The 26826-nt window shown below is 46.1% G+C and overlaps 1 protein-coding gene across 3 annotated transcripts in view; it reads left to right on the top strand.

Moving 5' to 3' along the window:
- The window catches only part of pde4d (phosphodiesterase 4D, cAMP-specific), a 905003-nt gene that overhangs the window by 677125 nt on the left and 201052 nt on the right, over positions 1–26826 (top strand). For all 3 annotated transcript variants that reach the window (XM_070869185.1, XM_070869194.1, XM_070869177.1), the window contains exons 3-4: positions 5113–5149; positions 6166–6242. In XM_070869185.1, the coding sequence (XP_070725286.1) occupies positions 5113–5149; positions 6166–6242 (114 nt within the window). The remainder of the gene's footprint in view (positions 1–5112; positions 5150–6165; positions 6243–26826) is intronic.

Below are 26826 nucleotides of genomic sequence, written 5' to 3'. Positions count from 1 at the left end.
CATATGCAGCGTATCATGACAGTAGATGCTAAATATACAGAGAGCATCCAGGATGCTTTCATCTTGTGAGAGAGCAGTGTGTCACAGATGTTTCAGCTGCAGCCAGAAGGGCAGAGCTGGATGCTGGGGGACAAAGGTTACGGGCTTGCCACCTGGCTCATGGCCCCCATCCGGAACCCTCAGACAGAACCCGAGCGTCACTATAACAATAACCATATGCCACACGAGACATTGTTGGGAAGACATCTGGAGTGCAGCATTTCCGATGCCTGGACCACTTTGGACGCTACCTGCAATACTCCCCTCAGCAGGTCGGTGAGTTTACTGTGGCGTGCTGCATGCTACACAACTTAGCCATCATGAGGGAACAGATATTCCCACTGGAAGATATTGCAGAACCAGCTCAGGCGAGGGTGGGAGAAGGCGGCTTATGATGAGAAAGAGGAGGATGAGGAACCACTCCAACCCGCAGGATGATGCGGGAGGAGGCCTCGTACATGTTATGCCATTGCAGCAGCCGTGCATCAGCATCTGATACTTCACCGCTTTGCATGAAGGCTGAACGGCACGTTTGAACATTGTATCCCCACCATGTTGACTATTTCCACCTATTATTTTGTGAATGAAATGAGATACTACTTAAGTTTGGTTTAATTGAAAAAATAATTTGCAGTTTATTAAATAAACACTTGGAACTTAACTTTAGTAGAAAATGATATATTAAACTGTAAACTTTTTAATTAACATCACTTAAATAACAATAAAAGAAAAAAAGAACAGCAAAACAACAACCAACAAGAACAGCAACAGCAGCAAACAAACATCAGCTGAAGCCATCTCACCCCCCCCATATTTAAACACCGCCGCGCCCTCCGCCCACCCTTCTTGCCCCTGACCTTGCCCTTAGCTCTATTCCCAGTGAGCCCAAGGTTTTTGATAGTGTCTCGGGTAGGGCGCTGCACTTGTTGGGGAGGGACAGACCCAGGAGGCGGCAATGGTAGCCCTTGAAAATCTGTGGCTGCGGAAGGCCTGGCTTGGGTCTCCTCAGCCTGTAGATCAACCTGCACACTTATACTGACTGTTGAGGTTGGTCTGGGGATTGGAGTGGGAATGGCATCACTTGATGCCGTCAGTTGCCACTGGGCAATGACAGCCTGGGTGTGATCCCACAGTGCAGCAGCTATCTTCGACATGCCCTCCCTAATCTCTGCAGGTATTGCTGCTATTCCTTCTGACATGTCCTCCCTAATGTCAGCAAAGTTTGCTGCCATTCCTCCAAACAGTGCTGCTATTTCTCCCTTGATCCCACCCATGGCCTCCAAAAGCGATCTGGTAAGCTCAACGCTCTCCCCACTCATTCCCATGAGCTCTAACACCTGTAACCTGCATATCAGGAGAGCGCTGTCAGGTCTCCTCCTCCTTACCCGTGCTGACAGGTCTGCTGCTGCCACCCTGGGTGTGCTTTGCTGCATCCCACTGGGAACTGCCCTGATCTCGGAGGGTGTAGAACCATGAAATGTCCCCTTGTGCGTAGAGCTGCCGAAAGCACTTGGCACATGCGTGTCCTGCATCACCTTCAATTGCAATGTCACCATCTCATCCCCAAAATCCTCCTCCCCCCACCCCATCCCCCAGAATAAAAATATTCTCGTCTTCCTGCTCCTCCTCATTCTCGTCCTTGTCCTGATCGGCCTCTATAACTTCTTCAGTATAGCCGAGGTCGGCAAGTTCATTCAATTCTGGTTGTGGCAGGGTGGCGGGGCCTTCTGCTTCATTATTGTATGTTTCTACAACATCTTCAAAATATAACAGAACAGACGAATGGTTAGCAGCAGGGGAGGGGACAGTGTGACATGAGTAGGCTCACATAGCGCAGGCTCATTTAAAGGAAAACGATGAATGATAGTACATCGCATAAACCAAAGCGTATCCGACGGAGAGTACATCGCATAAACCAAAGTGTAGCCCTCATAATACTTAACATTGAGCCAACCCAGACTGTGGATTTTGCAGAACTTACCCTCTCTGCAACCTGGGACCAGCTTCTGCATGTGTGGTCAATCTTCTGCCGCTACCAATAATGCCTGTGACCCTCATTTCCAGGGGTGATGTTGGCTGTAGTCTTGCGAACCTCCACCGGTTTTCGTCCGCTCTCGGTAGTTGTCGGACATCTTTTTCTGCAAAGATGGCAATAGAAATTTTTAAGAGAGGGGCCTTCTGCTGTCGCGGCACACAGATGATCACATTTACAATTCAAGTAATTGTACTGCATAAATAAAAATATTACTTACTCTAATTACTTGGCAAAAGTCCTGCCACTTCTTCCGGAACTGCTTGCCATCCCTCTGAATGGACTCCACTTCTGAAGCCTGCTCTTCAACATGCGCCCAAGTTTGAGCCATTGCTGCAGGTTTCAGTTTACCAGCACCCTCCTTGCCAATCTGGTGCCATCCACTTTCCACAGCAACTACCAGGGTGAATTTCCTGGCCCTTTTCCTTTCCAATTCATGGTCCATTTTTCATTTTGGAGCTCCTGTGTGGAAGTACTCAGAAATCTCCTGCAAGTTACAATGGTCTTTACAAATAGTTGATTCAGACCAGGAAGTGTACTGTGCATGCGTGGGCACACCCGATACATGGAAAAGGCCGATTTTTTTTTTGCTCATGCACAGAACAGGCGTTATTTTTATCGCAAAAAATTTAGCTCCATCCTTAAAAACGGAGGCATTTTAGTGCTATGCCAAAATGTAAAAAACTTTTGGCGAAACTTAGTCCTTTTTTTTGGTGCTATTTGACAATAAAAAATCATCCGTTACTTGGAAATAGCTCCAAAAAACAGACCTATTTTTCAATGTGAAATTTCTAGCCCAGCGTCTCTTTAATTAAAAAATCAGATTTAATGTGCACAATATATGTAACTATAATAATCTTTGCAGAAAAGGAGTGCAAAAATAACCTGACTCTTCATTTTCATTTTGTATTTGAAAGGGCAGAATGTGAATAATATTCAGATGTGTTTCTGAAAATGATTTGCTGGGTTATATGTTTTGATATTTTTTCCCTCTCAAGTTTATAAAACTGTAATAACCATTACTCAAAGTCACAGTGCCTCTTCTGGCCCAAGCTATGTTTAGAATACATTTTGTTTGGATCACATTCCTCCTCACTGGAGTCATCACACGTACTTGTGATGCTGCCATTTATCAGTTTCGAGAGTAGGGCAGAAAGATGCCTCAGTGATATCTGTGACAGGGCAAAGATGTTATGTGTAATGTGTCAGTTAGAGGATTGTTGCCTGAGACTTTAAGATAATGCAGCTCCAATATTAAACTCCTTGCCTCCTCTGAGCGTGGCTGAAATTATTGGACAGAGTGGAATGGCTGTTTTGGCGAGCCTGTTAGAGATAGTGCAGGTGTTATAATATAAAGTGCAGTGATTCAGCTGGGATTTGGTGCTAATGCAGTAGGCATTTATGTTGTTGAAAGCTGATATCCATACACACAGATGATCTCTGTGCAGTTTACTGTGATTGTGCAGGCTTTGTAACAGTGCTTACTTTTATTCTGTGCAGGAGGCTACTGCCACACGCTGTTCGCTAAATGTCAAAATGAGCTGGCCCCAGCTTGAGCCCACCGGTATATCGAGAACATTTGTGGTATTATATTAAAAGTCAAGGCTGTCCCTTAATGATATCCAGGTGTCATGAATGTGATATTAAGTTGAAGAACCATCTGGAAGAAAATAATTGAGAAAGAACATCTGTGTTACATAGACTTACATAGAATTTACAGCACAGAAATGGGTCATTAGGCCTAACTGCTCTATGCCGGTGTTTATGCTCGTCCCATTCTACTTCACCTAACACTCAGTATTTTTCTTTTGTGTTACTATCAGTATTAATATGATAAATATTTAACAGGCATATCCAAAAAATTGAAATCCTTGCAATTAAAAGACCGTTGAATAAATGTATTTGTACAGCACATACCAATATAAGCAGGTAAACCTTGAAAGAAAAATAGGAACTCCATAGATGTCAACTTTCCTACATGGTTTGATGATTCATCCTATTTCAGTCACATTATTCACTCCTCTAAACATCAGGATTTTGCAGGCATTGTGTTCTTTACAAAGTAGCAGCTGTGGTTTGTAAAGTCTGGTTAATTCTCAGCATCCTCCATGCATCGTCTTAGAAGAGATTTTGTTTTAGTTCGAAAGGGAAGAGCATTTAACAATGAAACAAGGTTGTGACCAAGGACAAGGGATCATGTAATATCTGTAGACGTTTGATATTAAATATATGGAGAAAGCTGGGCTCTAATTGGCCACCAGCTCTACCACCAAAACATCCAATGAACACCTACAAAACAACAGCATTGCACAAAAACAATCATCAAAATATTAATAACGGTGATATTTCTAACCTGTGTTTGACGTTAATACTTACTTTCTTTCACCAATTAAAATTTTTTATGCAAATTAGTTTAACTCTGCTAAATATTTCCATTAAGTAAAGATTCAAATAAGCAAAATGTCCATAAAAGAGAGGAACTGAAGTTGTGCTGTAATCGATTTTATAGGGTAGTATTGCTCCAAAAGAAGCCTTTCTAGTAATCAGTTCTTCAAACATCCTGGTGTGAGTTGTCATATTGGCTGCAGTGGCAAGTTAAAGCTTGTTCATTTTCTGCAACCCCAAACTTTTTAATGCAGTTATCTGAACATGTATTAAAACTATTAGAATAGCAATGTTTATAGTGATGGACCTTATGGGCATTGTGATTCCAGCATTGCATCTTCCTTAGTGAATAATTATGAAGTTTCTCTCAAGACTCACTGTACTGAAAATAAGATATAAACACATGTTAGCCCTTCAATGGAGTTCATGGTGCCCCCAAACAAAGCCATTCGGATATCTGTGACACTGTTGCTCAGATGCCAGTTGTATTGTATTCAGTCATAACTCCCATAACACTGTTCCATGGAGAAATGAAAATGTTCAAAATGAATAATTGTTCTATGGGATGATTCTTAACAAACATTCACTTTATTTAACATCTGTAATCTATTTTGATAAATGTAAAATATAATCATTAATTTATTCATATTTTTCAGCCATGGAGATGACCTAATAGTCACCCCCTTTGCACAGGTAAGTTGCATCATATTTCACATGGGTTCAGGTTAGTGAGCTGATTCACTTTATAAAGCTGTCTTTGGGACCTCAGGAAAAAGCATTTCTAGTGAGTGGTGTGTATTGCAGAGCATATGTTTCATATGAATTCCCTATTGAGGGGCAGTAAGCAATGTTTCTCATTTGAGACCTCAGTTTATCATAGGAAGGTTTATTTCACAGCAGATGTTTATTTGGGAAGTTAAAGAATCAAATTATTGATTTTTGTACCTGTTTTTGTAAGTTACAAAATTGTGTGTTTATGTCAAACATAAACTGCTATGTAGGCAAAAGTAGCTGAAGATTTGAATTCACTCAGCAAGACATGTACTGTTAATTTTATGATAAAGCACAAGTTGGGCAGAAGCAAGTGGTCATTGAGAAAATCATGGGTGCATTGGACACTAAGGTCTTTGTCAACTAGTATTAGTTGTTCTCTTCCAGTTTATTTATGTCCTCTCTAGCTGTGTCATACAAATCTCCAAACGCTTACCAGAGAGGGAAATCTTCCTTTCTCGCATAAACACCAGATGGCACTGTACTACCCATTCTGAACATAATCAATAAAGTGTTGGAGAAAGGCAAATAAATTGCAGCTAGCAAATCAGGATTCCTACTGTCAACTTTTGTAGTTAATAATTTAATGTTTTGTCCGTCTAGAGTTCAGTGGATGCTTAGACTAGAACCAGATAAATTCACCATAGGATTTAGATTGAACAGGTTTGACTAATTGCGTTCCTGCACTGTATTTAGCATATCATGTTCGTGCACCACTTCTGTTAAGGTTAGAAAGTGTGCCTCATATTCTTAGTTTGTTCCTTTCTGTACGTGCTGAAGTTAATTAGTAGAACAGAATTGGATTTGTGACCTTTAGGGGAATTTCCTAAAGACAACTCAGATATTGTAATGTAAAGTGCAGTTCATCTAAGTTATGAAGTGTTATATGTGCTGCCTTTCTTTCCTTGGTAACTACATTCACATTTGTATCTCTGCAGGTGCTAGCAAGCCTGCGCACTGTAAGGAACAATTTTGCTACAATAACCAACTTGCCAGATCGAGCATCCAGCAGCAAGTAAGAGCCCTTTGTTTCTCTAAGTTACAGTAATGTGGCAGAAGTGTATGACAGCTTTCAGATTTGATATTGTAGAATGTTACAGTATAGAAACAGGTCATTTGGCCCATCGAGTCTGCAGTGTTTTTCTCCACGAGTCATATAACTTAATGCCACTTGCCTGCTCATTTTCTACAACCTGTAATATTTCTCTTTTCAAGCAACTATCTAATTCCCTTTCAGAAAGACCTATGCTCTTTGCTTCAGAAACAGTTTGTGGCAGAGAATTCCACGTACTAACCATCTCTCTGTGTCAAGAAAGGTTTTCTAACCTCCCTTTGATTTTTTCTGTGATTATCTTAACTTATTGTCCTCTTGTTGCTGTGACACTAACCAGTGGAATTTAGCTTACATAATCCTTCGCAATCTCGAGGACATTTGTCAGGTCACCCCAATCTTCTCAAATCTCTTTGTAACTGAAAACCCTCCAAGTCAATCTACACTACCTTCTTCATTTATATCCTTCCTTTGATGGGTTGTGCAAACTGTGAACAGTACCGCAACTGTGGCCTAACTAAGGTGTTGTACAAGTTCAGCATTACCTGTTTGCTTTTGTACTCTAGGACTCAAGCTATAATGCCAGGAATTATTAAATTTTCCATTTGTACGGCTTTATCCACTTGTGTTGCCACCTTTAATGATATGTGTAACTGCACTCAGAAGATCCCATTGTTAATCTATTCTACTTTAAATCTTACCTATTAAGATGTATTTCCTCTCCCTATTCTTAATTCAAAAATATATTGCTTCACACTTTCCTACATTAAATTTTTCAGTCCCCTATCTACCCAACTTGCTAGCCTATCTATGTTCTTCCACCATCCTTGAAAATCTTCGTCACAATTTACCATATCCTCCAATTTGGTATAATTAGCAACTTTCAGTATATTTCCCTCAGTTTGTATGTCCAGGTAATTCTTGCGTATAGTAAATAAGAGCAGCTCCAACACAGATGCCATGTGCAACATCACTCAGCACACCCTTCCATTTTGATGAGCTTCCTTTTGCCCCTATTTTTTGCTTTCTGCCCGCCAGCCATCTCAGTAACCACATTCCCCCTTAATTCCATGTGCCGTTATCTTTTCCATAAATTTATTTTATGGTACCTGAGCAAATTTTTTTGAAAATCCATATAAGCCATATCTACTGTATTTCCTTTGTCAATCCTGTTATTTCTTCAAAGAATCCTATGATTGGTTACGCACAACCTGTCTTTTAGAAGTCTGTGTTGACTGGCCCTTGTTAGCTCATGTTTCTCCCAAGTGTCTCATAATTTCATCCTATATTTTAGAATCTAATAGTTTATTAACAACTGAATTCATGCCGGCATTTATGCTTCACTCGAGCCTCCTCCAATTTTTCCTCATCTAAATCTATCAGCATAACCATCCATTCCCTTCTCCCTCATGCTTGACAAATCTTCTGGAATTTTTTGAGGATGTAACTAGTTGAGTGGACAAGGGAGAACCAGTGGATGTGGTGTATTTGGACTTACAAAAGGCTTTTGACAAGGTCCCACACAAGAGATCGGTGTGCAAAATTAAAGCACATGTTTTTGGAGGTAATATACTGACGTGGATAGAGAACTGGTTGGCAGACAGGAAGCAGAGAGTCGGGATAAACGGGTCCTTTTCAGAATGACAGGCAGTGACTAGTGGGGTGCCGCAGAGCTCAGTGCTGGGACCCCACTTATTTACAATATACATTAATGAATTGGATGAAGGAATTGAGTGTAATATCTCCAAGTTTGCAGATGACACTAAACTGGGTGGCGGCGTGAGCTGTGAGGAGGATGCTAAGAGGCTGCAGGATGACTTGGACAGGTTAGGTGAGTGGGCAAGTGCCTGGCAGATGCAGTATAATGTGGATAAATGTGAGGTTATCCACTTTGGTGGCAAAAACAGGAAAGCAGAATATTATCTGCATGGCGGCAGGTTAGGAAAAGGAGAGGTGCAACGAGACCTGGGTGACATGGTACATCAGTCATTGAAAGTTGACATGCAGGTACAGCAGGCAGTGAAGAAGGCAAATGGTATGTTGGCCTTCATAGCTAGGGGTTTTGAGGAGAGGAGCAGGGAGGTCTTACTGCAGTTGTACAAGGCCTTGGTGAGGCCTCACCTGGAACATTGTGTTCAGTTTTGGTCTCCTAATTTGAGGAAGGACGTTCTTGCTATTGAGGGAGTGCAGCGAAGATTCACCAGATTGATTCCCGGGATGGCAGGACTGACATATGAGGAGAGACTGGATCGACTGGGCCTGTATTCACTGGAGTTTAGAAGGATGAGAGGGGAGCTCATAGAAACATATATAGTTCTGACGGGACTGGACAGGTTAGATGCAGGAAGAATGTTCCCGATGTTGGGGAAGTCCAGAACCAGGGGACACTGTTTAAGGATAAGGGGGTAAGCCATTTAGGACTGAGATGAGGAGAAACTTCTTCATTCAGCGAGTTGTTAACCTGTGGAATTCCCTACCGCAGAGCATTGTTGATGCCAGTTCATTGGATATATTCAAGAGGAAGTTAGATATGGCCCTTACGGCTAAAGGGATCAAGGAGTATGGAGAGAAAGCAGGAAAGGGGTACTGAGGTGAATGATCAGCCATGATCTTATTGAATGGTGGTGCAGGCTCGAAGGGCCGAATGGCCTACTCTTGCTCCTATTTTCTATGTGTTGTGTATGGAGAAAGAGTCAGACTGAACACTGTGAGCTCAAAGTAAAGTCTTTTATTGCAGGTCTCCAGAGTGCCTCTCCAACCTGTGAAGCCTCCTTAAATACCTGTGCTCCTAAGGGATTATGGGATCCCTTGGGACTCCAGGGGATGAGCCCTCTGGTGGCTGTACAGAGTGAATACAATTCCACATATATAACAACACTCCCCATCAAAGTCAATAGTGTAACTATTTACAATGTGAGTCGATCTGGGGCCCTTCTTGCCCTGGTTGATCGTCTCGGTGTGAAAGCTGGTGTTGTTGAATCATTTGTTGGGCCCTCGCTGGGTTGCTGTGCAGCTGGCCTTGCTGGGCTGCCTGGTGTGTTGGGTCCTGCAGGGCTGCTGCGGATGATGGGTTCTGCTTTGTGGCCAACCGTGGTGCAGGTTGCCACTGGTGTCTATGTTGGGGGATCAAAAAAGGTAGGGTCCAAGGTGGGTTGCTCAGGATAGTCCATGAATCTGAGTTTGATTTGGTCCAAGTGTTTCCGGTGAGTGAGTCCATTTGAAAGTTTGACCAGAAATAACCTGTTCCCCTCTTTGGCCACGACAGTGCCGGGAAGCCACTTGAGACCTTGTCCATAATTTAATACAAATACAGGATCATTGATTTCAATCTTGCATGACACATTTTGCTATCATGGTATGCACTTTGTTGAAGCCGTTTGCTCTCTAACTGTTCATGTAGATCAGGGTGAACTAATGAGATCATTGTCTTAAGTACTCTTTTCATGAGCAGTTCAGCAGGTGGGATCTCAGTGAGTGAGTGGGGTCTCGTGCGGTAGCTGAGCAGGACTCAGGATAGGCAAGTCTGCAGTGAGCCTTCAGTTACTCTCTTCAAGCCTTGCTTGATGGTTTGCACTGCTCTCTCTGCCTGACCATTGGACGGGTTTAAACGGGGCAGATGTGACATGTTTGATCCCGTTACGGGTCATGAATTCTTTGAAGTCAGCACTGGTAAAACATGGCCCGTTGTCACTCACCAGGACATCGGGTAAGCCGTGAGTGGCAAACATGACCCGCAGGCTTTCAGTCGTGGCAGCGGACGTGCTAGCCGACATTATCTCACATTCAATCCACTTGGAGTACACATCTACAACTACAAGGAAAATTTTACCCAAGAACGGGCCTGCATAGTCAACGTGTACCCTAGACCACGGTTTGGAGGGCCAAGACCATAAACTTAGCGGCGCCTCCCTGGTTACATTGCTTAACTGCGAGCATGTATTACATCTGTGAACGCAGGACTCTAAGTCCGCATCGATACCGGGCCACCACACGTGGGATCTGGCTATCGCTTTCATCATTATGATGCCTGGATGAGTACTGTGGAGGTCATTGATGAAGGTGTCTCTGCCCTTCTTGGGGACCACTACCCGATTGCCCCACAGAAGGCAGTCTGCCTGTATAGACATTTCATCTTTGCGCCGCTGGAACGGCTTTATCTCTTCCTGCATTTCCACTGGGACACTGGACCAGCTCCCATGAAGCAAACAGCTTTTGACTAGAGATAATAAGGGGTCCTGGCTTGTCCAGGTTTTGATCTGCCGGGCAGTGACGGGTAATTGCTCACTCTCAAATGCTTCCATAACCACGGCTAGATCTGCGGGCTGCGCCGTTTCCACCCCCTTGGTGGGCAATGGCAGCCTACTGAGAGCATCAGCGCAGTTTTCTGTGCCTGGCCTGTGGCGGATGGCGTAGTTGTATGCGGACAACGTGAGCACCCATCTCTGGATGTGGGCCGATGCGTTGGTATTTATCTCTTTACTCTCGGAGAACAAGGATATAAGTGGCTTATGGTCAGTTTCCAATTTGAATTTTAGCTCAAACAGGTATTGATGCATTTTTTTTACCCCATAGACACACGCTAACGCTTCTTTTTCAATCATGCTGTAGGCACTCCCGGCCTTACACAGACTCCTGGATGCATAAGCAACCGGTTGCAGTTTCCCGAAATCATTAGCTTGTTGCAATACACATCCAACGCCATATGACGACGCATCACATGCTAGTACCAAACGCTAACATGGATCATACAACACAAGCAATTTGTTTGAGCATAACAATTTTCTCGCTTTTACAAAGGCATTTTCTTGGCTTTTGCCCCAAACCCATTCACCCCCTTTTCATAGTAAGACATGTAGTGGTTCTAGTAGTGTGCTGAGACCTGGTAAGAAGTTACCAAAGTAGTGCAAGAGTTCCAGAAACCACCGCAGCTCCGTCACGTTCTGTGGCCTCTGTGCGTTCTCGATTGCCTCCGTCTTCGCATTGGTGGGCCTGATGCCGTCCACCGCAATCCTCCTTCCCAAGAACTCCACTTCAGGCACCAGGAAAACGCACCTGAGTCCCACGCGGTTGAGTCGACTAAGAACCTCCTCCAGGTTCTGCAGGTGCTCGACTGTGTTCCGACCTGAGACCAAGATGTCGTCCTGGAAGACCACGGTGTGCGGACCGACTTCAGTAAACTTTCCATGTTTCCCTGGAATATCGCCGCTGCTGATCGGATTCCAAACGGGCATCTGTTATAAACAAAAAGACCTTTTTGGTGTTGATGCAGGTGAGGGCCTTTATGATTCCTCCAGTTCCTGCGTCATGGAGGCTGAAGTCAGATTCAGCTTCGTGAACGTCTTTCCTCCCGCCAGCATTGCAAAGAAGTCATTGGCCTTTGGTAGTGGGTATTGGTCCTGCAGGGAGAAATGATTGATAGTTACTTTGTAATCGCCACAGATTCTGACGATGCTGTCTCCCTTGAGGACTGGGACAATAGGACTGGCCCACTCGCTGAACTCGATCGGTGAAATGATGCCCTCTCTTTGCAACCGGTCTAGCTCAAACTCTACCCTTTCTCTCATCATGTATGGTACTGCTCTCGCCTTGTGATGGATGGGTCACGCCCCCGGAATTAGGTGGATCTGCAGTTTTGCTCCTTGGAATTTCCCGATGCCTGGATCAAACAGCGAAGGAAATTTGTTTAAGACCTGGGCACACAAAGTGTCGTCAGCGGGCGATAGTGCTCGGACGTCATCCCAGTTCCAGCATATCTTTCCCAGCCAGCTCCTGCCAAGCAGCGTGGGACCATCGTCCAGTCCCACCCAGAGTGGTAGTTTGTGCACCGCTCCATCGTAAGAGACCTTTACGGTTGTAATGCCGACTACAGGAATCAGTTCTTTTGTGTAAGTTCTTAGTTTCGTGTGAACTGGAGTTAAGATTGGCCTTGAGGCCTTGTTGCACCACAACCTTTCGAAAGTCTTTTTGCCCATGATGGACTGGCTCGTGCCTGTATGCAGCTCCATTGACACCGGGAGTCCAATTAGTTCAATGTTCAGCATTATCGGGCGACAATTCGTGGTGAATGTGTGCACCCCATGTACCTCTGCCTCCCCGATCCGAGGCTCTGGTTCATCGTGATCCTCCGTGGATCTATCCTCCTCTGCAACATAGTGTTTTGCAGCTTTAACAGGCTTTGCAGCTCGCTTGTACAGTCATTGGAGGTGTCCCATTGCAAACGCACTCTTTGAATCGGCATGAATGGAAACGATGATCACCCCCGCAGCGCTAACAAGGTGTTAATGGCCTTGCATTCATCACCCTTGATGGTGGACTCTTGAGTCATCTGTGGACGTGCAGCTACAGGTATGTGTGACCTGCCCTGTACATTACAATTTGAAAACTGCATCACTTTGTTCACAGTACTTGTAGCAGCACTTGTGTGCTGAGAAATTTGCTTCGTAATGTTACTGGTGGCAATGAACGCCTGGGCTATCGCTATGGCCTTACTCAAGGTTGGGGTCTCTACAGTCAAAAGTTTTCGAAGTATGTTTTCGTGGCCAAGTACGAAAAAGTCTCTGATAATGTGCTCCAAATGCCCTTCAAATTCGCAATGTCCTGCAAGGCGTCTTAGCTCGGTGACATAACTCGCCACTTCCTGGCCTTCAGACCTTTTGTCGGTGTAGAACCGGTACCTTGCCATCAGAACCCTTTCCTTCAGATTCAAATGCTCTCGGACCAGTGTGCACAAATTATCGTACAATTTCTCCGTGGGTTTCGCTGTAATGAGCAGATTCTTCACGACCCATACGTTGGTGCCCCACAGACGGTGAGGAGAATTGCCCTTCGTTTGGCAGCGCTCTCTTCCCCATCTAACTCGTTGGCCACGAAGTATTGGTCAAGTCGCTCCACAAAAGTTTCCCAATCATCTCCGAAAATTTCTCCAGGATGCCCACTGTTCTCTGCATCTTTGGGTTCGCTATCTGTATCTCATCGCCAGTTGTTGTTTATGGAAAAAGAGTGAACACTGTGAGCTCAAAGTAAAGTGTGACCTTAGTCTTTTATTGCAAGTCTCCAGAGTGCCTCTCCAACCTGTGAAGCCTCCGTAAATACCTGTGCTCCCAAGGGATTATGGGATCCCTTGGGACTCATGAGGATGAGCCCTCTGGTGGCTGTATAGAGTAAATACAAGTCCACACATATAACACTATGTTTCTATGTTCTCTTATATGCTTGTCTAGCTTCCCTTTAAATGCATTTGTACTATTTGCTTCAACCACTCTCTGTGGTAGCAAGTTCCACATTCTCACCATCTTTGTGTAAAGAAGTTTCTTCTGAATTTCCCATTGGATTTCTTGGTGACTATCTTATATTGATGGCCTCTAGTTATGCACTTCCCCACAAGTGGAAACATTCTCTCTGTATCCACTCTATCAAAACCTTTCAAATATATTCAATGAACCACCCTCCACAGCTCTCTTGGCAGAGAATTTCATAGATTTACAACCCTCTGAGAGAAGAAATTCCTCCGCATCTCAGTTTTAAATGGGTGGCCCCCTATTCTGAGACTATGGGCAATAGTTTCCACATGATTTGCACCTGATTTTTAGGAGCAACTGGTGGAGAACGGACTATCTTAGAAATCGCAATTCTCCACATTTTTTTTTCTGCAGTTCTAGTCAGTTAGAACAGTTTCACTTCGGAACAGAATTTTTCCTTCAAAAAGGGGCGTGTCCGGCCACTGACGCCTGATTTCAAGGTTTCCACAGTGAAAACGTACTCCAAACTAACTGAGAATGGAGCAAGTGAAGATTTTTGTAGAACTGAAAAAACCTTGTCTACACATTAAAAAATCAGGCGCAGGTTACAAATTAGGCGTCCAGAACGAGGTGGGGGGGGGAGGGGGAAGGGAAGTCATTACATTCTACAATAAATCCTTATTTATACTTCGACAAATATTATACAAATAAATCCAACCTGAATAAACATTTATAAGCAAAGAAAAGATTAAATAAACCATTTTCCTACCTGTGTGAAAGTGCTTCAGTCAGCTCAGCGGTGTGGCGTCGTTCCCGCGAACGGGAGGGAGGGAGGGAGGGGCAGTCGGGCAGTAAGCAGGCATTTGTGCAGCCTTCCACTTGAGGTGGAAGCCTTACAGTCAGCTCAGTGGTGTGGCGTCGTTCCCGCGAACGGGAGGGAGGGAGGAGGCAGCCGTTCCCGACGGCGGGCGGGGGGGGAAGGAGGCAGTGAGAAGGCTGCAGGAAGCCTCAGAAGTTCAGCAGCCATTCCCGATGGCAGGGAGGGGTGAGGCCGTCGGGAAACAGCTGCCTCAACTTCTGAGGCTTCCTGCAGCCTTCTCACTGCTGCAAGAAGCCTCAGTGCTGATGGCAATGTGCTTTTATTAAAATATGTTCAAAAATGCAAGGAGTATCCGCAATAAAGTGGATGAATTAACTGTGCAAATAGATGTTAACAAATATGATGTGATTGGGATTACGGAGACGTGGCTCCAGGATGATCAGGGCTGGGAACTCAACATCCAGGGGTATTCAACATTCAGGAAAGATAGAATAAAAGGAAAAGAGATGGGGTAGCATTGCTGGTTAAGGAGCAAATTAAGGCAATAGTTCGGAAGGACATTAGCTTGGATGATGTGGAATCTATATGGGTAGAGCTGCAGAATACCAAAGGACAAAAAACGTTAGTGGGAGTTGTGTACAGACCTCCAAACAGTAGTAGTGATGTTGGGGAGGGCATCAAACATGAAATTAGAGGTGCGTGCAATAAAGGTGCAGCAGTTATAATGGGTGACTTTAATATGCACATAGATTGGGTTAACCAAACTGGAAGCAATACGGTAGAGGAGGATTTCCTGGAGTGCATAAGGGATGGTTTTTTAGACCAATATGTCGAGGAACCAACTAGGGGGGAGGCCATCTTAGACTGGGTGTTGTGTAATGAGAGAGGATTAATTAGCAATCTCGTTGTGCGAGGCCCCTTGGGGAAGAGTGACCATAATATGGTGGAATTCTGCATTAGGATGGAGAATGAAACAGTTAATTCAGAGACCATGGTCCAGAACTTAAAGAAGGGTAACTTTGAAGGTATGAGGCGTGAATTGGCTAGGATAGATTGGCGAATGATACTGAAGGGGTTGACTGTGGATGGGCAATGGCAGACATTTAGAGACCGCATGGATGAACTACAACAATTGTACATTCCTGTCTGTCGTAAAAATAAAAAAGGGAAGGTGGCTCAACCGTGGCTATCAAGGGAAATCAGGGATAGCATTAAAGCCAAGGAAGTGGCATACAAATTGGCCAGAAATAGCAGAGAACCCGGGGACTGGGAGAAATTTAGAACTCAGCAGAGGAGGACAAAGGGTTTGATTAGGGCAGGGAAAATGGAGTACGAGAAGAAGCTTGCAGGGAACATTAAGACGGATTGCAAAAGTTTCTATAGATATGTAAAGAGAAAAAGGTTAGTAAAGACAAACGTAGGTCCCCTGCAGTCAAAATCAGGGGAAGTCATAACGGGGAACAAAGAAATGGCGGACCAATTGAACAAGTACTTTGGTTCGGTATTCACTGAGGAGGACACAAACAACCTTCCGGATATAAAAGGGGTCGGAGGGTCTAGTAAGGAGGAGGAACTGAGGGAAATCCTTATTAGTCGGGAAATTATGTTGGGGAAATTGATGGGATTGAAGGCCGATAAATCCCCAGGGCCTGATGGACTGCATCCCAGAGTACTTAAGGAGGTGGCCTTGGAAATAGTGGATGCATTGACAGTCATTTTCCAACATTCCATTGACTCTGGATCAGTTCCTATGGAGTGGAGGGTAGCCAATGTAACCCCACTGTCATCGCAGTGCATTTGGAAAGAGGTAATATGATAGGTCCAAGTCAGCATGGATTTGTGAAAGGGAAATCATGCTTGACAAATCTTCTGGAATTTTTTGAGGATGTTTCCAGTAGAGTGGACAAGGGAGAACCAGTCGATGTGGTATATTTGGACTTTCAGAAGGCTTTCGACAAGGTCCCACACAAGAGATTAATGTGCAAAGTTAAAGCACATGGGATTGGGGGTAGTGTGCTGACATGGATTGAGAACTGGTTGTCAGACAGGAAGCAAAGAGTAGGAGTAAATGGGGACTTTTCAGAATGGCAGGCAGTGACTAGTGGGGTACCGCAAGGTTCTGTGCTGGGGCCCCAGCTGTTTACACTGTACATTAATGATTTAGACGAGGGGATTAAATGTAGTATCTCCAAATTTGCGGATGACACTAAGTTGGGTGGCAGTGTGAGCTGCAAGGAGGATTCTATGAGGCTGCAGAGTGACTTGGATAGGTTAGGTGAGTGGGCAAATGCATGGCAGATGAAGTATAATGTGGATAAATGTGAGGTTATCCACTTTGGTGGTAAAAACAGAGAGACAGACTATTATCTGAATGGTGACAGATTAGGAAAAGGAGAGGTGCAACGAGACCTGGGTGTCATGGTACATCAGTCATTGAAGGTTGGCATGCAGGTACAGCAGGCGGTTAAGAAAGCAAATGGCATGTTGGCCTTCATAGCGAGGGGATTTGAGTATAAGGGCAGGGAGGTGTTGCTACAATTGTACAGGGCCTTGGTGAGGCCACACCTGGAGTATTGTGTACAGTTTTGGTCTCCTAACCTGAGGAAGGACATTCTTGCTATTGAGGGAGTGCAGCGAAGGTTCACCAGACTGATTCCCGGGATGGCGGGACTGACCTATCAAGAAAGACTGGATCAACTGGGCTTGTATTCACTGGAGTTCAGAAGAATGAGAGGGGACCTCATAGAAACGTTTAAAATTCTGACGGGGTTAGACAGGTTAGATGCAGGAAGAATGTTCCCAATGTTGGGGAAGTCCAGAACCAGGGGACACAGTCTAAGGATAAGGGGGAAGCCATTTAGGACTGAGATGAGGAGGAATTTCTTCACCCAGAGAGTGGTGAACCTGTGGAATTCTCTACCACAAAAAGTTGTTGAGGCCAATTCACTAAATATATTCAAAAAGGAGTTAGATGAAGTCCTTACTACTAGGGGAATCAAGGGGTATGGTGAGAAAGCAGGAATGGGGTACTGAAGTTGCATGTTCAGTCATGAACTCATTGAATGGCGGTGCAGGCTAGAAGGGCCGAATGGCCTACTCCTGCACCTATTTTCTATGTTTCTATGTTTCTATGAAACAGCTACAAAGAACTACAAAAATGGCCGTGTGCCAATGTTTCCTTCACACTGCGCGTGTGCGAACGCTCCAACGTTGCCGGCACGAAAAAAACTAATTTAAATGGTACCCGCCCCCTCCCACTTACAAAATCGGCGCGAGTGTAGGCTCCGCCCTCCTGGGCGCCGTGCCAAGCAGACATGGAGCTGCAGGGCGCTCCAGAATCGCGCGGTTTTTTTCAGGCGCCGTTTTTGGCGCGAAAAACGGGTGCCCAGCTCGGAGGGGCGCCCGTTTTGTAGCGTGTGGAAACTTGGGGCCTATATCCCCTAGTTTTAGTTTCCCCAATGAGTGGAAATAACCTTTCTGCATCCACCTTGTCGAGCCCCCTCATTATCTTATATGTTTTGATAAGATCACCTCTCATTCTTCTGAACTCCAATGTGTATAGGCCCAACCTACTCCACCTATCTTCATAAGTCAACCCCCTCATCTCCGGCAATGCATGGTTGCCTCCAGCTCCCCTTTTTTATAATGGACACTCTGTGCATTGCTGTTCAGTTTAACTCATTTTTAATAGGATTTCCTCCCACTTTATGTTTAACCATCTTTATAGATTCCTGTTCTTTAACTCTCTTTATTCCCTTGCCATCAATGTCCTCCCTTACTTTATTCTTTCCTATGCTCTCTTTTCATGTTTTGTCTATATTTAGTCTGGTTACGTTTTTTCTAGATCCCTCCCTCAATCTTACTAGTTTGCAGATTTTGCCACCACCCTATTTACCCTTTCTGCTAGGACACAGATCCCATCCCGGTTCAGGTGGAGCCCGTCCCATCGGTACAGCTCCCTCCTGTCCCAGAACTGGTGCCAGTGTCCTATGACACTTCTTTCCCACACCAACCTTCAGCCATGTGTTAATTTTCCTGATCTGTCTGTTTCCATGCCAATTGGCTCGTGGCTCAGGCAATAATCTAGAGATTATTACCCTTGAGGTCCTGCTTTTTAATTTAGAACCTAACTCCTGATACTCGCTCTGCAAGACCTCCTCCCTGTTCCTACCTATGTCGTTTGTTCCAACATGGACCACGACAACTGGATTTACTCCTTCCCTTTCCAAGTTCCTCTCCAGCTGCTGTGAGATATCCCTTACCCTGGCACTGGGTAGGCAACACACCCTTCGGGATTCTCATTCTTGGTTGCAGAGGACACTATCTATCCCCTAATTATAGAGTCTCCTATCACGACTACATTTCTATTCTGCTCTTCGCCCCCACCTGCCCCCCACCCTTGGACAGCCTTCTGAGCCACGGTCTGCATTGTGGCTGTCCTCCCTGAAGTCTTCTTGTTCTCACAGGTAGCGAGTATATCGTACCTGTTGGATAGGACCAGTGTCTGCAGGAGCTCCTTCTCAACAGCTCATAAATATCTGCTACCTGGCTCCCTAACAGTCACACCCTCCCTTTCCTGACCCTGTGCTTTCCTCTGGAGTGTGACTATATTCTGGATAAAATTGTCCAGAAATACTTCCCCCTCCCTCATGTGTCTGCGTGTCTCCAACTCGCACTCCAGCTCAATGGGCCGAAGTTTCGAGCCGTGCCTAGAACGGCGCAGTCCCGACCTGGACGCCCGTTTTTCGCGCCACAAAGTGCGCCTAAAAAAAACTTCCAGATTCTCCAGCTCCCTGCAGGTCACTTGCAGCTCAGCGCAACGCAGCACGAGCTGTAGGGGGCGGAGCCAGGTCCTTGCGCTGAAAACAGTGCCGGGACCTCTGCACATGCGCGCTACAGTGGGCGCGCATGTCCAGTAGCTCCAGGCGCCCAAAACTGTGTGGGAGGGCCCGAAGCACGCAGCCCCTAGCCCTGGCCGAATGGCCTCACTGGGGCTGCGTGAATAAGGCTCCTCCCACGCCCAGCTCCTGCTTCCTCCGGACCCGACCCGACTCCTGCTCTCCCCCCCGCCCCTGGACCGGACCCGACCCGACCCGACCCCCCGGACTGGACCCGACCCGACTCCCGCTTTCCCCCCGCCCCTGGACCGACCCCGACACCGACCCGACTCCCCCCATCGGCTCCGGATCCGACCCGACCCCCCGGACTGGACCCGAACCGACCCCCCGGATTGGACCTGACCCGACTCCCGCTTCCCCCCGTCTCCAGACCGGACCCGACACCGACACCGACCCGACTCCCGCCCCCCCCGCCCCTGGACCCGATCCGACCCCCCGGACTGGACCTGACCCGACTCCCCCAACTGGACCCGACCCGGCTCCCGCTTCCCCCCCGCCCCCTGCCTCCGGACCGGACCCGACACCGACACCGACCCGACTCCCGCCCCCCCCGCCCCTGGACCCGATCCGACCCCCCGGACTGGACCTGACCCGACTCCCCCAACTGGACCCGACCCGGCTCCCGCTTCCCCCCCGCCCCCTGCCTCCGGACCGGACCCGACACCGACACCGACCCGACTCCCGCCCCCCCGCCCCCGGACTGGACCCGACCTGACCTCCCTCCCCCCGACCTGACCTCCCTCTCCCTCCCTCCCCCCGACCCGAACCGAACCGACCTCCCTCCCACCACCCCCCCGACCCGCGCTCCCCCCGATCCGACCCGCGATCCCGACCCGACCCAACGCCACCTACCTGTAAATCTGGTGCTGGGGACGGGCCCTGCCCGAAGTCTTGGGCCCTGTCCGAAGTCTCGGGCCCGGCTGGGCCCGGCCCGTTCAGCCTCCCTCCCCCATCTCCTTCCCCCCCCCATCTCCTTTCCCCCCCATCTCCTTTCCCCCATCTCCTTTCCCCTCCTCCCCCCCTCCCCCTTCTTCTCCTCCCCCCTCCCCCTTCTCCTCCTCCACCACCCATTTTCCACCTCCCCCTCCCCCCTCCCCTTCTCCTCCTCCCCCCTCCCCCTTCTCCTCCTCCCCCCCCATTCTCCACCTCCCCCTCCCCCTTCTCCCCCTCCCCCTTCTCCCCCCCCTCCCCCTTCTCCTCCTCCCCCTCTCCCCCTTCTCCCCCCCTCCCCCTTCTCCTCCTTCTCCCCTGTCTCCCCCATCCCTCCCCCTTCCCTCCCTCTGCTCCCCCCTCTCTCCCTCTACCCCCCTCCTCCCCCTCCCCTCGCTGTCAGAAACACAGACACTGACAGACAGAGAATGAGAGACACACACAGACAGACAGACACTGACAGAGACACACTGCAGGGGGTGGGGGGGGCATCCCAGCACGCTGTTGGAGGGCTCCCGGTGCTGCAGTCGGTAAGTAGAAAATGTTTTATTTATTGATTTAAAAAAAAAATTATTTCTTATTAATTTTTTTTGATTGATTTATTGATGTATTTATCATTTATTATTGATGATGACTCTTTATTTGTAAAACTGAAGTGTTTAATGTTTGTAAACTTCCCTTTAAACCCCCCCCCGCATTCCCTACACCTGATTTGTAACCTACGCCTGATTTTCTAAAGTGTAGACAAGGTTTTTTCGAGCGTACAAAAATCTTCGCTTACTCCATTCTGTTCGTTTGGAGTAAGTTTTCACTGACGAAACTTTGAAAACAGGCGTAAGTGGCCGGACACACCCCCTTTTGAAAAAAAAATTCTGTTCCAAAGTGAAACTGTTCTAACTGACTAGAACTGGAGCAAACTAAATGGCGAGAATTCCGATTTCTAAGATACTCCCTTCTACACCAGTTGCTCCTAAAAATCAGGAGCAAATCATGGCGAAACTTGGGGCCAATGACTCTGAGCCGGAGAGATTCGAGATGGAGACATGTCCTGCAGACATGCTCGGGACAATCTCGTTGTCCTCAAAGTCCCACATACTGCAGTCCAGACACACAGTACCTTGTGCGTGTTGATGCAGGTGAGGTCCTTCGAAAACTCCTCCAGCTCCTGCGTCATGTAGGCCGAAGTCAGGTCGAGCTTGGTGAACGTCTTGCCTCCTGCCAGTGTTGCAAATAGGTCGTCTGCCTTAGGTAGCGGGTATTGGTCATGTAGCGAGAAACGATTAATAGTTACTTTATAATCGCCACAAATCCTGACCGTGCCATCACTTTTGAGTACTGGAACAATTGGGCTGGCCCACTTGCTGAATTCCACTGGGGAGATGATGCCCTCGCGTTGCAGCCTGTCCAGCTCGATTTTCACTCTCTCCCTCATCATTTGAGATACCGCTCGTGCCTTGTGGTGAATGGGTCGTGCTCTGGGACCAAGTGGAACCGCACCTTCGCTCCGGAAAAGTTTCCCATTCCTGGCTCAAAAAGGGAAGGAAATTTGTTAAGAACCTGGGTACATGAGGCCTCATCGACATGTGATAGCGCTCGGATGTCATCCCAGTTCCAGCGGATTTTGCCCAGCCAGCTCCTTCCAAGCAGTGTGGGGCCATCACCCAGGACAATCTAGAGTGGCAGTTCGTGCACCGTGCCCTCATAGGTGACCTTGACCATGGCGCTGCCCAGGACAGTGATAAGCTCTTTGGTGTATGTTCTCAGTTTCGTGTGGATGGGGCTCAGGGCTGGTCTGAATGCCTTGTTGCACCACAGTCTCTCAAACATCTTTTCACTCATGATGGATTGGCTAACGCCAGTGTCCAGTTCCATGGCTACGGGTAAGCCATTCAATTTTACGTTGAGCATTATCGGTGGACATTTCGTCGAAAATGTGTGCACCCCGTTTACTTCAGCATCTGCCTCCTCTCTCTGAGGCTCAAAATAGCTTTGATCCACCATGGACCGATCTTCTGCCATGTGGTGGTTAGCAGGTTTTGCAGAGCTTGCAGCTCATTTGCAAGCTCGTTGGAGGTGCCCCATTGTTCCACAGCTCTTGCAAACATATCCTTTGAAGCGGCATGAATAGGCTGAATGGAAGCCTCCACAACGCCAACAAGGTGTGAATTGCCTTGCATTCATCCTTTGTTGGGGACTCTGAGTCACCTGGGTCACCTGAGGCCTGCTGGCAGTTGCAGTCTCGTGGGTTCTGCCCTGTACATTTCTGCTCTCAAACACGGTTCCAGTTAATTTATGAACATTGCTAGCACTTGTGTGCTGAGAGATTTGTTTGGTGTTATCACTGATGGACATAAACGCCTGTGCTATCGCAATGGCCTTACTGAGGGTCGGTGTCTCTGCAGTCAAAAGTTTTCGTAGGATGGTCTCGTGGCCAATGCCCAGTACAAAAAAGTCTGAGCATTTGCTCCAGATAGCCATCAAACTCACATTGTCCTGCAAGTCGCCTTAGCTCGGCGACGTAGCTCGCCATTTCCTGACCTTCAGATCGCTGGCACGTGTAGAACCGATACCTCGCCATCAGCACACTCTCCCTTGGGTTAAGATGCTCCTGAACCAGTGTACACAGCTCCTCATACAACTTATCTGTGGGTTTCACCGGAGCCAGAAGATTCTTCATGAGGCGGTCGGTCGGTGCTCCGCAGACTGTTAGGGGGACTGCTCTCCTTTTTGCAGCGCTTCCTTCTCCGTCCAGCTCGTTGGCTACAAAGTACTGGTCTAGCCTTTCGACATCGGCTTTTCCCAATCCTCACCCTCCGAGAACTTCTCCAGGATGCCCACAGTTTGCTGCATCTTTGCCTTGGATTCGTATTCTCGCCACCAGTTATTGTGTTCATAACACAGGTGAGACTGTACACAGGGAGGTTAAAGTAACAGTGACCTCAGTCTTTAATAAGACACTCCAGAGTGAGGAACAGGCCTTAGGGGCCGGCTTATATACATTGCTCCCAAGGGATGCTGGGATCCCTTGGGACTTCAGGGGATGAGCTCCCTGGTGCCGGAACATGGGAGTGCATGCTTTACAGATACACAACAGGGGGAACTTAAAACAATCACTATCACGAGAGAAAAAGTACTCGGCAAACTAATGGGACTAAAGATGGACAAGTCCCCTGGACCTGGTGGCCTGCATTCTAGGGTCTTAAAAGAAGTAGCTGCAGAGATAGTGGATGCATTGTTTGTAATCTACCAAAATTCCCTGAATTCTGGAGAGGTCTAAATGACTGGAAAACTGCAAATGTAACACCCCTATTTAAGAAAGGAGGGAGACAGAAAGCAAGAAACTATAGACCAGTTAGCCTTACACCTGTCATTGGGAAAATGCTGGAGTTTGTTATTAAGGAAATAGTAGCAGGACATTTAGAAAATCATAATACAGTCAAGCAGAGTCAGCATGGTTTTATGAAAAGGAAATCATGCTTGAAAAATTTTCTGGAGTTCTTTGAGGATGTAACAAGCAGAGTGGATAAAGGGGAACCAGTAGATGTCGTGTATTTGGAATTCCAGAAGGTATTCGATAAGGTGCCACATAAAAGGTTACTGCACAAGATAAGAGCTCATAGGGTTGGGGGTAATATATTAGCATGGATAGAGGATTGGCTACCTAACAGAAAACAGAGAGTCGGGACAAATGGATCATTTTCAGATTGGCAAACTGTAACTAGTGGGGCACTGCAGGGATCAGTGCCGGGGCCACAACTATTTACAATCTGTATTAATGACTTGGATGAAGGAACCGAGTGTAAAGTAGCCACATTTGCTGACAATTCAAAGACAGGTGGTAAAGCAAGTTTTGAGGAGGATGCAAAGAATCTGCAAAGTGATATAGATAGGCTCAGCGAGTGGACAAAAATTTGGCAGATGGTGTATAATATGGGAAAATGTGAGGTTATCCACTTTGGTAGAAAAAATAAAAAAGCAAATTATTATTTAAATGGGGAGAGATAACTAAATGGAATGTTGGCCTTTATTGCAAGGGGGCTTGAGTAAAAAAGTAGGGAAGTCCTGCTACACACCTGGAGTACTGCGTACAGTTTTGTTCTCCTTATTTAAGGAGGGATATACTTTCATTGGAGGAAGTTCAGAGAAGGTTCATGAGATTGATTCCTGAGATGAGGAGGTTGACTTATGAAGAAAGGTTGAGTAGGTTGGGCCTGTAATCATTGGAGTTTAGAAGAATGAGAGGCGATCTGAATGAAACATATAAGATTCTGAGGGGGCTTGATAGTGTAGATGCAGAGAGGCATAGTTTCAGAATAAGGGGCAGCCTATTTAAAACGGAGACAAGGAGGAATTTCTTCTCTCAGAGGGTCGTGAATCTTTGGAATTCTCTACCCCCAGAGAGCTATAGAGGCTGGGTCATGGAATAAATTTAAGGTGGAGATAGACAGATTTTTGAACGATAAGGGAGTCAAGGGTTATGGGGAGCCGGCAGGGAAGTTTGGAAAACCGCAAATGTAACTCCCCTATTTAAAAAAGAAGGCAGACAAAAAGCAGGAAACTATAGACCAGTTAGCCTAACATCTGTCGTTGGGAAAATGCTGGAGTCTATTATTAAGGAAGCAGTAGCGGGACATTTGGAAAAGCATAATACAATCAAGCAGAGTCAGCATGGTTTTATGAAAGGGAAATCATGTTTGACAAATTTGCTGGAGTTCTTTGAGGATGTAACAAGCAGAATGGATAAGGGGGAATCAGTAGATGAGCTATATTTGGATTTCCAGAAGGCATTTGAAGGTGCCACATAAAAGGTACTGCACAAGCTATAAGTGCACGGGGTTGGGGGTAATATTTCAGCATGGATAGAGGATTGGCTAACGAACAGAAAACAGAGAGTCGGGATGAATAGGTCAATTTCCAGTTGGCAATCAATAACTAGTGGTGTGCCGCAGGGATTGGTGCTGGGTCCTCAACTATTTACAATCTATATTAATGACTTGGATGAAGGGACCAAGTGTAATGTAGCCAAGTTTGCTGATGATGCAAAGATGGGTGGGAAAGCAAATTGTGAGGAGGACACAAAAAATCTGCAAAGGGATATAGACAGGCTAAGTGAATGGGCAAACATTTGGCAGATAGAGTATAATGTGGGAAAATGTGAGGTTATCCACTTGGCAGAAAAAATAGAAAAGCAAATTATAATTTAAATGGAGAAAAATTGCAAAGTGCTATTTTGCAGTACAGAGGGACCTGGGGGTCCTTGTGCATGAAACACAAAAAGTTAGTATGCAGATACAGCAAGTAATCAGGAAGTCAAATGGAATATTGGCCTTTATTGCAAGGGGGATAGAGTATAAAAGCAGAGAAGTCCTGCTACAACTGTACTGGGTATTAGTGAGGCCACATCTTGAGTACTGCGTACAGTTTTGATCTCCATGTTTAAGGAAGGATATACTTGCATTGGAGGCTGTTCAGAGAAGGTTCACTAGGTTGATTCCAGAGATGAGGGGGTTGACTTACGAAGATAGGTTGAGTAGGTTGGGCCTATACACATTGGAGTTCAGAAGAATGAGAGTTGATCTTATCGAAACATATAAGGTAATGAGGGGGCTCGACAAGGTGGATGTAGAGAGGATATTTCCACTCATAGGGGAAACTAAAACTAGGGGATAGTCTCAGAATAAGGGGCCGTCCATTTAAAACTGAGATGAGGAGAAATTTCTTCTCTCACAGGGTTGTAAATCTATAGAATTCTCTGCCCGAGAGAGTTGTGGAGGTAATACCCAGTACAGTTGTAGCAGGACTTCTCTGCTTTTATACTCTATCCCCCTTGCAATAAAGGCCAATATTCCATTTGACTTCCTGATTACTTGCTGTACCTGCATACTAACTTTTTGTGTTTCATGCACAAGGACCCCCAGGTCCCTCTGTACTGCAAAATAGCACTTTGCAATTTTTCTCCATTTAAATTATAATTTGCTTTTCTATTTTTTCTGCCAAAGTGGATAACCTCACATTTTCCCACATTGAATATATGGGAATATATTTAAGGTGAGCAATAAGGGAATAAGGGGTTCTAGGGAGCGAGCAGGGAAGCGGAGCTGAGTCCATGGTCAGATCAGCCATGATTTTATTAAATGGCGGAGCAGGATCGAGGAGCCAGGTGGTCTACTCCTGCTCCTATTTCTTATGTTCTTATGTTCTCAGTGAAGTTGAGGCCAAGATCAGCTCAGCCATGATCTTATTGAATGTCGGAGCAGGCTCGAGGGGTCAAATGACATACTCCTGTTCCTATTTCTTATGTTCTTATGTTCTTAAAACAGTTATATTGTGTGGAGAATTGGGATCTCCCAGTTTGTCTGTAATTTTATACATGACTCTCTATTTTTGAATTATTGAGGTATCTTTAAGACTTAAATATATAACATAAAACTAAATGTGGAAAACAGTATTTAGCAACATTTGTCAGCATTGTGATTGTTACGATGCAGATAACATCATCCAGAACGTTTCATGCACCACAGTGACCTCTGCTGGTTAGAAAAATAGAATCACCAATTTTCATCTGCTGAAGTCAGTGTCATCCACCATAAGAACAGTTAGCTTTCTACTTTTCCACCTTAAGTGCCTGAAATATGGACATCAGGTCATTTTACATAAGAATT

This window comes from Pristiophorus japonicus, chromosome 2, assembly GCF_044704955.1.
Source record: "Pristiophorus japonicus isolate sPriJap1 chromosome 2, sPriJap1.hap1, whole genome shotgun sequence".
In the NCBI taxonomy this organism is placed as follows: domain Eukaryota; kingdom Metazoa; phylum Chordata; class Chondrichthyes; family Pristiophoridae; genus Pristiophorus; species Pristiophorus japonicus.
Note: the sequence above shows the minus strand (reverse complement) of the source record. Positions and strands in the feature narration are given on the sequence as shown.